At 43.7% G+C, this 12,847-nt stretch overlaps 1 protein-coding gene across 8 annotated transcripts in view; it reads right to left on the bottom strand.

Annotated features, from left to right (window-relative positions):
* Window positions 1-12,847, bottom strand: part of Inpp4b (inositol polyphosphate-4-phosphatase type II B) — a 305,059-nt gene that overhangs the window by 154,258 nt on the left and 137,954 nt on the right. For 6 of the 8 annotated variants that reach the window (XM_048333627.1, XM_048333628.1, XM_048333629.1 and 3 more), the window contains exons 7-8: window positions 6,590-6,640; window positions 538-617 (exon numbers count right to left, since the gene is read on the bottom strand). In XM_048333627.1, coding sequence (XP_048189584.1) covers window positions 538-617; window positions 6,590-6,640 — 131 coding nt within the window. Of the gene's footprint in view, window positions 1-537; window positions 618-962; window positions 1,033-6,589; window positions 6,641-12,847 lie in introns of those variants that run through there. The other 2 variants (XM_048333633.1, XM_048333631.1) reach the window with 2 other exon arrangements.

The following is a 12,847-nucleotide window of genomic DNA, read 5'->3' as shown; positions in this document are numbered from 1 at the left end:
CTCAACTATTTCCCTAAGCACTGTTATTATTTTGATATCTCAACTTTGATATCAAAATTACTGTGCTCATGCTCAGAATTAGCTATGAGCTACTGTCCATTTTCATGAATCTATTTTCAATGTTCAGTGTTTCAGGTTGAATAGCATAGCAACAAGATAAACAAAAACAAGCCCAGTTTACTCTCTACAATTATAAAGCTACAATATTGCCTTCTAACAAGCACATTTAAAACAGACTTAAAAAATAACCACTGGTAAGAGTATAATTAGGTAAGAACACCATCATCATGGAGGTGTACTTTCTCAGAAGAATTTTATCATCTTAGTGATAGTGTAATATAGGGAATAACCTTTCCCAACCTGCAGCGTGTACTTGAACGCGAACCCGAATGATTGCTAGTTCATCATCACCTGTTGCACGAAGTGGCAAGCCGTTTGAGAGCTGACGCCTAACTTCTTCGGTGAGGACTGTGACCCTGACCTACAACCAGCTGTCAGTGCACATCCCAGGGACCAAATGAACACAAAGAGACTCACCTCAGGCTCAGGGATAGCAGCTGGTCCTTAGACTTCAGTAACTCCCCAACTTGAAAGATGGCCGAGCCCAAGAAGCTTCTCTGAAAATCAGGAAGGAAAAAAATGGCTTCCGTCAACTTCTGAGGTGCTTAATAATTTTGCTGTCACACCAATCACACAGACTTAGTCTTCAGACAAATGACATGCTGAATCTGTTAGCCTGATAAATATTGCGTGGATAGAAATACAATTATGAATAGTGTATATCCACCATGGGGGTGGGAGAAGAAAGGCAAATAGTGTACCATTTCTGTTCAAAACAAAGAGATCTCCAGCCTGGAAAATAACTACATGCTAAAGATGCCAGGCAGGACTTTTCCACGAGTCATGTCTCTCTCCCAAAGAAAACTATAGCAAGAGAAAAGCTGATGCACTTCAGTCATTACCTATGCTGCTGTTCTTTTGGTCTTCTTCAACTTACTGAGGGCAACAAGTTTATATTCCAGATATGAGCAAATCTGTTACTTGGAGCTATTTTTATGTGGGATGCTGGACAAGATATAAATAGAAAGGCTATATTTCTCCCCCATCACAGAAACATTCAAAAGCATTTGTTTCCTTAGTTGTCTCTGTAGTAAATAGCACAAAACAAATGCATTCCCATACACACCAGTAAAAGGTGCTTCTTGCGTTACACTTTCTGAAATTGCCTTTTAAACTTAGTATATTGGGTTTCAAATCACGTATGTTTTCTACTCTTGTAGTCAATGTAAAGAAGAAAATTGTTGCTTTGTTCTGTCTCGGGATATGAACCTTCTATCTCTTTTTCCTATTCCTGGCTATGGAAAGTCAAAATAGTATTATATTAAGAGCATAAACCACAATGATCATTTCTTTCCTCAAGGTCAAAAAAGAATATGGCACTACCCACCCCATATCATTACCTATGCGCTCCAAGTCCGCACTTGCAGCTGTAATACTCGACAAGGGGTCGAGGTTATTTCTTACTGACTTTCTTTCATCGTAGGCTTGCTGCCAGACTTCCTCGTGGAAGAAAGTGGATTCAAGGAGTCTAAGAGAAAGTGGATTTTTTGTCTTGTTTTGGTCCTGGTCCTGGAGTTTGAACTCAAGTCTGGACACTGTCCCTAACCTTCTTTTGCTAAAGGTCAGAATTCTATCGTTTTGAGTCACAGCTCCACTTCCAGCTTTTTTGGTGATGAACTGGAGATAAAAGTCTCATGGACTTTCCTGCCCAGGCTGGCTTTGAATGGTGATCTTCAGATCTCAGCTTCCCGAGTAGCTAGGGTGACAGGTGTGAGCCACCGGCACTCAGCACACTGGAGTTTTTACACTGAACATTTGTCGGATATAGCGATACAAGACTTGGGTCAGAAATCATACACATTTCAATTTTCAAACACCTACCTTCGAAGAGTTACTTCAGGAAGGCATAAATGCAAACATTTCAGCTCTTATTTAAGAATGGCAGCCCTAATCGATTTGTTTAGAACTGAATGCTAGTTCCGACGCCAGCTTCCACAAAGCTCAGGAAATCTGAGATTCTCTTCGGAGATGAAAAACATGAGGGAAAGAAGGGGGTCATTGGAGTGAGGAGAGGAGACTGGATCAAGGCAGAAAAGTAAGTTCAGGGCTTTACCAACAAAACATGCAGAAATGGAGAGACTTTGCCGAAAGGTAATACAGAGCCAAACAGACATGCAGGAACTAATCCAGTTAATCGTCTCATCATTCTAGTCTCTATTCCTCACCCTGACCTTTTCTCCACTGGCCCTAAACACCACCTAATAGTTTATATTTAATTGCTTATTTTTATCCCTCACAAATAACTGGGATTTGAACATCTAAAGTAAGCTTTATTCTATTTTCTGATAAATTTTCCTGCCCAGGACAAGATTAGGCATGCAAAAAAAAAAAAAATATTCCCTGACCAATAATAAATGAATGGCACAGCCAAGCTTTCAAGTAAGTTATATTTAACAGTCACGGAGGAAATAGTCCTTATGCAATTTACAAACTACTGCAGCTCACTGAAGTGGAAAAAAATCAAAATAATTTTATAGCATATAGATTAATAATATTTTTTTAAATTTTTTATGGTAAAGGTGATAAGACAGAGGGGTCACAGTTTCATGATTCAGGTAATGAGTACATTTCCTTTGGAACAGTGTCACCTCTCCCCGCATTCTCCCTCTTGACCTCCCACCCCCAAGTTGTAGAGTTCATTTCTAACATGGCGCCTAGTGGGTCTCACTGTGGAATCGGTTCACCCTTTGTCTCACCATTTCTGTGCTTCCCCTTTCCCTCCCCAAGTCAGATACATTTATATACAAGACACAGGGCACAGAAATAAAGAAACAGAGACAGAAGAGAATAAATCAAAGAAAAGGGGAGAAGAAAATAAAAGAAGCACAAACAGTATAATAAAAACCTCTTACTCCCATTTCTTGGCACTGATTTCCATCAGCATCTTTGTACATGATCATACACTATTGAACCCCTGGAATCCTCTCTTAAGAATATTTTCCTTCTCACGGTATGAATTTGTAGTTTGCTATTTAGTGAATCATGTCCAGGTGTAATTATTTGTCATTTACTGTCCATTGGATTGACTCGTCGATTTAGAGGCACATTCTAGTTATTACAAATGAGAGAAACCATGCAGCCTTTGTTTCTTTAGGTCTGGCTTATTTCGCTTAGTGTAACTTTTTCCAAGCCTTTCCAACTTTGTCATTTAGAGAGACGTACCATTCCTTTTCTCTTTCTCTGACAATCTCAGGTTTGAACTGAAATCCCGGCTTCTCATCCACTGTCCTCAAAAACTCTCAACACAACATACATTTTACAACGCTACACAGGTGCTGGTGGCTCACGCCTGTCATCCTGGCTACTCAGGAGGCAGAGATCTGAGGATTGCAGTTCAAAGCCAGCCCAGGCAGCAAAGTCCATGAGACTCTTATCTCTAATTAACCACCAGAAAACCGGGAGTGGCGCTGTGGCTCAAACTAGTAGAGCACTAGCCTTGAGCCGATGTGCTCAGGGACAGTGAGCTGAGTTTAAGACCCCTGACCCACAAATAAATGAATCCCAATTCCTAATTACTTTCAATTCCTAAATATATCTAGTTTGAACACTTTACAATAGATGGTTGTTTCACGCTACAACACCAAGCAGGAAAACCGGCTAGACATTTATCTCCAGCGGCTCAGTCTGCTTCACGATAATATGCACAAAACGAGGACCCTCCCAAACCCTCAAATCAGAAAACAAATCCTCCAGAAGAGGTGGGGGGATGTCTGGCCCACGGGCCAAACAAGGCCCACAAGTCACTGGCGACATGAAGGGTCACGCCCGTGTGCTTTTCATGCTTTCTCAGCTGCCCAGGGTGGTCTGTCCGTACTGGGGGTTTGAGCTCAGGGCCTAGCACTTGCGAGGCTGGTGTGATATTCCCGAGCCATGCCTCCAGCCCGTCTATCCATACGACTGTATGACTCGCAAATGCTATAAAGATCCAAATGGCCCTTGGCTGACAAAAGGCTCCCTACTCCTGATGGGACAATTGTAAGAGAATGAAGTCTTCTCTGTTTCCCAGCTCTGAATTCCCACAGAGGGAAAAAAAATGGCACTTAATGCTAATGGAAGAGAATCACAACCCGGAGCTATTTTTATCTTTGCTCCCCCCTGTGATTGTAATCATGGAATTTAAGAGGAAGTTTAAAAATATGATGTTTCAAGTATAATTAAAGGGACAGTCTTTTCTGTATCTACGTTTGGTGCTGTTTCTACCAGGGGAAGGCTAAAGACATAAAACACAAAGCTTCATTGAGGTTAGAGTTCAGAAGTCTAACGTATGGTCCTGAATGAGTTATTCTACCCACAAGTGATAATCTGGGAAATTCTCCTGACTCCCCTCTCATTATGTTCTGGCCAGCATTGTCAGCTCCATTTCCTTGTCATTCTTGACGGTCCGTGGTCCTTTAAAAGCCACCGTAACTCTGGGCCTCTGTTCTCACAACTGTTTCTTTTCTCATAGTTATTGTCTTGAGAAATCAAGCAATCTAGAGAAAGCACTTAGTACGCTCCCCGAAAACAACAGGAAGCAGATCACCAGTCTTAAGGATGTAACGTGATCAAGATAGTGTGCCCCAAGGAAGATGGTTGACACCCCTCTTCTGTCCCACTTAAGTACCCCGGGAAAGGCAGACATTGGTACAAAAGAAGAGCAAAATGTCTAGGAAGAATGCCTGCAATGCAGAAAAAAAATACTCGAGTAGAAATAGAAACGAAGCTCAGAGGAAGACATTCTAGATTTAAAAACTATCAGCTGTAAAACTTCGAGTCCTGTGGTTGTAATTGAGAAAGCTTTCCCGAGAGCTCAGCTTCGTGGTGTGCGGAGGGAGGGTTTGCAGGATGTTGTGGCTCGTAGGGTATCACACGGATGCCGGGGAAGGAATTAGAGCCCATGAGAGTGAATGAAGGAAAGAAGGAAGGCAGTATAGTGGAAGTCGATAAATAATCCTCCCCAAATGAACAACTGTTTTATGACAGTTATTTCGTATAGAATTATGCCTTTACTCTGAATACATTTCAAAAGATTTAAGAACACAAATTGGTAGCTCCTTCACCAATTCATCAAGGAAAGGTTGGAAGTGGGCACCAGGGCTCACACCTATAATCCTAGCTACTCAGGAGGCTGAGATAGGAGAATCGAGGTTCAAAGCCAGCTTGGGGCAGATACGTCTGAGACATGCGTACCCCTAATTCGCCAATAAAATGCTAGAAGTAGAGGGGTGGTTCAAGTAGCAGAGTGCCAGCCTTGAGTCAAGCAGCCAAGTAGGAGTTGAAGTCCTAGCACTAGCACAAAGGAAGAAGAAGAAGAGGGGGAAGAAAAGGAGGAGGAGGAGAGAGGAACCGGCAGGAACGGGTGGGGAGTGGCGGCGCAGGCCCAGTGCAGGCCGCCATCACCGGCCTGCGGCTGCCATGGCCTCGGGATGGGAGGATTCACCAGGCCCTTTGGGGAACTACAGGAAGGGCCAACTGGCCTGAGCATCCAGACTGGTAAGAGGAAGGAGGGCAGTGAGAGAATCAGGAAACAAAGCTTGAGGACTCACTGGGTCCTGGATAGAAATGGAAGCTGTGGTTGAGGAATAAGGAGAGAGGGAGAGAGAGAGAGAGAGAGAGAGAGAGAGAGAGAGAGAGAGAGAGAGAGCCCCTTCTTTCTCTTTGTGCACCAGCTGATCCAGCAGGTGCTCAGAGGATTGGTATACTTTGTCAACTCAGCTCACAACTTGGCACCTACTAGAATGCTCTGGAAGAGGATGAAGGGGAGAAGGAAACGAGGGCACCTAGTATAGCACTCCCTGTGCTCCCTAGAGGAAGGCTGGCCAGTGCCTGCAGGATTCAAACAGGCCTCCCACACCCCGGAGACCTCTCTTACGTTCAGACTGTGATCCACTCAGAATGCACAGATCACGGGGCCTCAGCCTGCTGGGCTTCCTCTTTCAGGAGCAGCCTCCTTCTAGCCTTGTCTAAGCAGAACGCACACCATGTCCCTTCAGTCCCTCCAGCTTCTGATGGTCACAGGAGACAGCCCCAGGGCCTCAGGGAAGCCTCAACAGGGCTTTCCGGCACTGGACTGCACACACGCAAGGCCTCTCTGTCCACCTGCATGGCAGGTGTACATGGTGGGCAGAGGAAACATCATAGTCCCAGCTGGTTGTGTGCCCTGTTCTGCCAGTGGTACAGCTTCACATCTGTAACTTTCCTAGCCTCCTGTTGGCCCAGGAATGCTGGCTAGGAACTGGATTTCAACCTTTGAGCCAGTTGAGCGATACATGGATTCATTTGAGAACGGATGATTTGGAGAAGTCGAGAATAGATTAGTCCATGGCATTCAGCAGGACGGCGACGGTGCCTTCCCAGAGAGATCCACCTTGCTAATTTAACTCAGTTGTGTGTCAGTTACCCAGGAGTCAGGAAGCCAGAGAAAATCCAAATGAACTTCAAAAAGCAATATGGGTGCCTATTAAAAAAAAAAAAAAGACAAAGCTCTTACCCCAACTTCAGGTGGGGTATCCTTATGTTCAGGGCGAACACTGGTCCGAACCTATGGAAAAGAAAACAAACATCTTCTGTAGGATTTTAGTAGTCGTGAGTGCAGAAGCGTGCTAGACTTCAACTCGCTTCCTGTGCTGTCAGTTCAGACGGTGAGGTTAATCATTATCGAAGGCACCTGCCCGGCACAATAAAATGGCCCTTTTATGGTTTTTAAACTTCCTGCTTTTCCTAAGTAGACTGGGCTGCTTAGGACCCTTTACCCATCACGTCCTTGTCAAATATAGAAACATCTAGGATGTAGGCTAGTCATCTTTCATCTCTTCTAAAATGAACCACCATCCAACACTCAGGGGAAATGACAGACTTGGTGTAGATGAAGTAATCCCAGGTGTGCTTAACAAGTATTCCCGGAATGAACACACCAACAACCACACACCTGCCCCTCTCACAGGAGAATTCTGGGCTGGAGAATGAGTCTTCAGCATCTGTGTTCCTTTGAAATGTAATTTTGATTTGGGGGAGGCGGGGGAAATGTCCAACAATCAGTCACCTGGGAAGTTTTTCATATAATCATTCTGGGTAAAAAAAAAAAAAAAAAAAGCATCTCCTTGGACAATAAGTAAACATGTATTTCCAACAGACTGGTGAGTCCCGATCCTGCCCATCTGTCAGAGCTGCCCAGAGGGGGAATCTATTCAAATATACATGCCCCTCCGTGCCCCCAGATTTTCCAAGGCTACTTATAGAGCTAGAGTCTAGTTCTCTCAAGAGGAAAGAGAATGTTTCAAATGAAAATAAAATCACAATTGTCTTTCTCACTTCAAAAAAAAAAAATGGTAAGAACCAGAGTAAGCTGAAAACGTCAAGGGAATATGAGTTCATTTGAAATGCAAACAAGCAAAGCCAGCTAAATGCAATGTTCAAGAAACACTGGCCTTAGTGTAAGCAGGGGCTGGGAAGCAGCACCCCAGAAGCACTTGCTGGATAAAGAATTCAAGCATCATTTCTGCAGGTCTAAGTTCCTCCAAATGGGACATCGCTGGACCTAGGTGAGAGAGAGCACCAGGTGGAGGATCTCCAAAAGAAGGGATGCCTACCCCCAAACTACCCCCAAAGCTTTCCTAATGGTTCACCAGTCCTTTCACACAGCCTCCATTTTCTTGAAAAACAGTCACAGATCATGATTATAAAAACAATAATGCCTTTGGACGTCTAGCATACCCCTCCTTCTTCACTTGTTTATCTATGGCAGGCCCCACACTCTCACACATTTTGTAGGTCCTCGGGACTCCAAATTGTTCAACAGACCCCAAACTAGATTTTAGGGGAGATCCCACCGGAGCAAACATGCTAATTTATAGAGCACCCTGAGCTCAGAATGACATGGGAGCACTCACTGGCTACAGCTTCGGAGCTGCAGTGAGGTTCTTGGGACCCGTTGGCTTGTTCATTCTCATTATCCGAGAGCCATCAGCTGGCTCGCAATATTACCAGTGTGCTGCTGCTGTGGACCATGGTGGTGTGTGTGTGTGTGTGTGTGTGTGTGTGTGTGTGTGTGTGTGTGTGTGTGTGTTGACTATGTGTACGTTGCATATAGACAAACATTTTCTCTATTTCTGTATCTAGGTAGATACAAAATAGATAGATGGTAGATAGATAAACAGACAGATATGTATATACATAATGGGCTCATACAGTAAGTATTCATATATATGTAATGCTTCTACACATATGCATGAGCATATACATTATTTTAAAACTGTGACTCTATGAAACCATGGTCTGCCAGTGTAAGCTCAGCAAACATACTAAGCACATACTATGATTGCTATGATTCAGGCATTGTTATACACACTTACAATCACAAAAAAATAAAAGGTTGAGAAGACAAAGGTTTTTGATATTGTTGTGGATACCCTTTGAATGGGAGGCAAGAATGCAACATGGCAGAAAGCAAAACAGAATGATTGCTAAGGAGTATAAATTGTCCAAAACCTATCAGCAAATCTTAAATAATGGTCTTACAAGTTCAAATTTTTATTTTAGATAGAAAAAAGGATACATAAGCAAACCTAAGTGACATAGACCATAGAATCTTAGAGATAGAAGAAACCAGGGTAAGTTTAGAAAGATCACATATTCAATAGGAAACTTTTATGTAAAACCTCCCAGGAAAGTACATTAAAATTTTCTTCTTTAATACATTTAACTTCTAGCCTATGATCTCACAAATCAGTTTTGTAGAGGTGGCATTGTAAACTCATATGCCCAAAGGCTCCAGACTAATTCAGTTAATGAGAAAAATGATTTGTCCAGAAGACACGACAGGGATTGGGGAGGACTTTGGCAAAAGGAAATCACATTCCCAGCCTACAAATAAACAGCAACAATCCAGCTCCAGTGACTGAAAAACTGCTGAGAAATAAGCTTTCCCAACACCAGCAAATCCCAATTCTTTTTGCAGGAGGGTCATTATTCCTATTTACGAATGTCTACCAGAAACGAGCCTGGTACGTGAGGTAGGTCAGCCAAACAAATTTTGTTTCAAGAAAAAAGTGCTATACTGAGAGAGTTGCTATTATCTGGTTGCATCTTGATGCTACACAAGAAAATGCCTGAGACAATGTAAACATAGAGGAGATTAATCCTGTCACCGTTTCAGATTTCAGACAATGGTGGCTTGGCCCTGTTGCTTTGGTACAGTACATCACAGAGGATAGACGTGTCTGTTTACACGGCAGCAAGGAGGCAAAGATTGAAAGGAGCTGGGGTTCTAATACCTCCCCCAAGGGCACAACCTCAAGGACCTAAGTGCCCCTATTCCATCCTATGTGCTAAAAGTCCCCCCACCCAAGAGCATCACAGGCTGGGCAAGCTGGTCTTTAACACACAGCCCCGTATGCCACCCCAAAATCCAAAGGGTAACATCAAATTTGACCACATATCAGAATCAACCGATGGAGATGTTTTTGCTTCCTGCTCATTTTAATGTCACTTTATAAGCTACGCCCTAGGGTAATTAAATCAAAATCTCTGATGAGAATAGCCAATATTCCTTTGCACTACCTTTTTGGCTAGAAAGTTTCTCAGGAATGTTTTCTCATGCCTGGCAGCTGTTAAAGTCCCCGGTGATATCTTCCAGTGACCCCTTTCCTATGCTAAGCCAATGTGTGTGAGGTGGAAAGGACTGTTGTAGAGTTGAAGTAAATCCCATTTTTGAGGCAGTAGCCATTTTTTTGACTGTTTAAACTATGAGTAACCCAGGCCACCAATTATCCCGGCTAGCAGAACAAGCTTATTAGGGCCCAGCTGGTCAGGAAACTCCCTGCTTAACTCTAACCACCTGGAAATGCTTAACTCTAACCGCCCTGGAATGTCTCTAGCCCTGAGCCAATCAGATTTGTACCCATGTCTTAATCTTGCTTGAACACCTAATTGCTGTAACTTTGTGGTTTTTTGCCTTTATAAGCCCTGTGAAATCTCAGCTCGGGGCTTCCTCCTAACCTCCGCTGCGTTGGAGTGTAGGACGAGGCCCAAGCTGCAGCCCGCCTGAATAAAACCTTGCTTTTGCATTTCGGAACGTCGGGCTCTCAGTGGTCTTCTTGGTGGTTGTCTCGCGACTTGGGCATAACACGGTGTTCTTCACCCATGGCGGAGATTAATACAAAATATAGCTGAGCTAGAACTGGATGAAGACTCAGCTGAATTGTTTCCCAACATTCCTATGCTGAAGCCTATACTATCAGGAACTAAGAATGTGACTATCCAGAGATGGGACCTTCTTTTCCATGAAGGAATTCCGTTAGAAGAGGCCCTTCCACCCACAGTGATGGGACGGGAATTAGAAGAAGCATCTAGGAGCTCATGTACAATAGAAAGATGTTAAGAGGCAACCAAAAGGTGGCTATCTCCAAGCCAAGAAGAGAGGTCTTAGAGGAAGCCCTGCCTGACAGTGCCATGACCTTGGACCTTCTGAATGTGGAACTGTGACTCTTTGGTTCTTAAATACCTAAGCTGTAGTATTTGTTACGGGCAATCCATTGGATCCTCTGTGATCTGGCCTTCCCACACCACGTGCTCTCCAGAAAGCACAGGCTGCTCTTTGCTCTCAACCCTGAAGGCTCTTGAACCTTTAAGATGCAACTCTAGCATTTTGCCCTAGACTGCCTCAAAACATAGCCTATGTCTTCAGGGCAAGGCCAGCCCAGTAGTAAATGAGGTCTTCTTTGGTCCCCATTTGTCATTTCAGCTACAGCCACACAAACCAGAGCCTTTAAGGAGGTTTCTGTCTGCTGGCTGCTCTCCTCTGCTCAGCAAAGCCATGATATTCAGACTTCTAGCTAAAGGGAGACTGTGTGAACAACCCCAGGTGAGAAATGGCTTTCAAGTCCTCTCTGTCAGCTCAGCATTTCCCCCTGGGGCTTCCTCCCTTGCCAGCTTTTGGGCCTTCTCCCTGCTTTCCTAATCATGGCAAGACTGTGGGAGCTTGACTCTGCTTTTTCTAAGCCTTCATCCAGCTGTGCAGCCTCCTATAAAGCACCAGAATTCAGCAAGGCTACTTACTCTGAGGGGAAAAAAATGACCTCTTACTTGAGCCCTGAAGTCTCCATTTCTCACTTCACACAACCCAGTGGCATAAAGTTTTGAAGATTTCTCTTGCTCCAAGTAGAAGCAGCCCTGCATGTAGGCGAAAGCCTATTCTTCAGAAGTTCTCAAAGGGGGAAAAAATGTCATAGCGGAACAGTCATTGCTTTAGATGCCTCCACATTGAGTGGTACTCTTTTATTTTTCCATACTGGGAGTTGAACTCAGAGCCTTGCGCTTGCTTGGCTTGTTTGCCAAGCTGGCACTCTACCCCTTAAGCCAGGTCTCCAGCTCTGCTTTTTGCTGGTTATTTCTAAGGCGAAGTCTTATAGACTCGTCTTCACTTTGAACCAACCATCTTCGAGATCCTTAGTAGCTAGGAGTAAAGGCGTGATCTGTCAGTGCCTGGTCAGAAGTACGCTTCCTTGGAAAAATTATCTACTTAGTTGTTTCTATTTCAGGAGCACGATGATGTGTTCAACATTTGCAGTCAGCCTGGCTTTTGGTTTTCTAGGTATTCCCAGGGAGAGCACTGCTTGTACTTATCACATCCTACTCAGGATTAACTACTCTCTCTCTGTCTCTCTCTCTCTCTCTCTCTCTCTCTCTCTCTCTCTCTCACACACACACACACACACACACACACACACAATTTCTGGTGGTAGGGTCTTACACAGGCTAAATACATGCTCTATTCTGACCTAACATGCCCAGCCTCTGAGATTCTGATTTTATTAAGTTTGGGGATAGGGTCTCACTCTACAGCTCAGGCTAGTCCCCAACTATGATCTTTCTGCTTCAGCCTCTTCAATATTGGGATTACAGTGGTGTCCATCACGTCTGGTTCCTTGAACTTAATATATAAAAGTTGTTGTCAACCTAGGGACTTTTCCCACATGTGGATAAGGGATGGAATATGGTGTTTAATGGAGCAGAGGTGGCTGTGACTAGAAAAGGAAAATAATTGTCAGTCTTTGTCACACCAGTTAACCAAATCCATACTGACCAGTAAGTAGCTCTTTAGGTAAATAACATTATTTTCAAAGCCTAAATACTACTCAAATGTGATGCAGTAACTACTGACTACTAATGCTGTACTGGTCATTACAAAGTAAGTGTGATCAACTTTCAAACGTCGACACATGTTACACAAAAGTTGGTGCACACATTCTCTAGACTTCTAAGAGTAAAAAATAAAATACTAATTAAGCCAGGTTCCAGGGTTCATACCTGTAATTGGAGCTACTCAGGAGGCTAAGATATGAAGGCTAGTTCTTCGAGGGCAGTCAAGGACCTCTATGATAACCAGCAAGAAGCTGTAAAGCTGGGATAGAGACATGTTCCACATGGAAAGATGGAGTTAAGTCACAGGAAAGCACAGGTTGGGTTTAGCTGCATCTGATCTTAGATGTTTTCCATTTCTCTGAGGCAGCGAGTTTTACCCTACAGCTTTTTAGTCAGATGGGTCCCCTTATGTTTAATTGGTAGCTCTTTAAGACTTCTAATTTCTCTCCATGAATGTCCCATTACACTAAAGTCTACCACTCATACAGGAGTCGTGTGGCTCTCCAGGTTAATGGCGACTGCAAACGGTGCTCCGGAGGTGCATAACTCTGAGCTTCCCTGCCGTTATCCACATTTATTCCACTCCTGTTTCCAACTATCACAGGAT

The sequence above is a fragment of the Perognathus longimembris genome, chromosome 24, assembly GCF_023159225.1.
Source record: "Perognathus longimembris pacificus isolate PPM17 chromosome 24, ASM2315922v1, whole genome shotgun sequence".
NCBI classification, from domain to species: Eukaryota; Metazoa; Chordata; class Mammalia; order Rodentia; family Heteromyidae; genus Perognathus; species Perognathus longimembris.
This window is presented reverse-complemented; position numbering and strand designations above follow the sequence as displayed.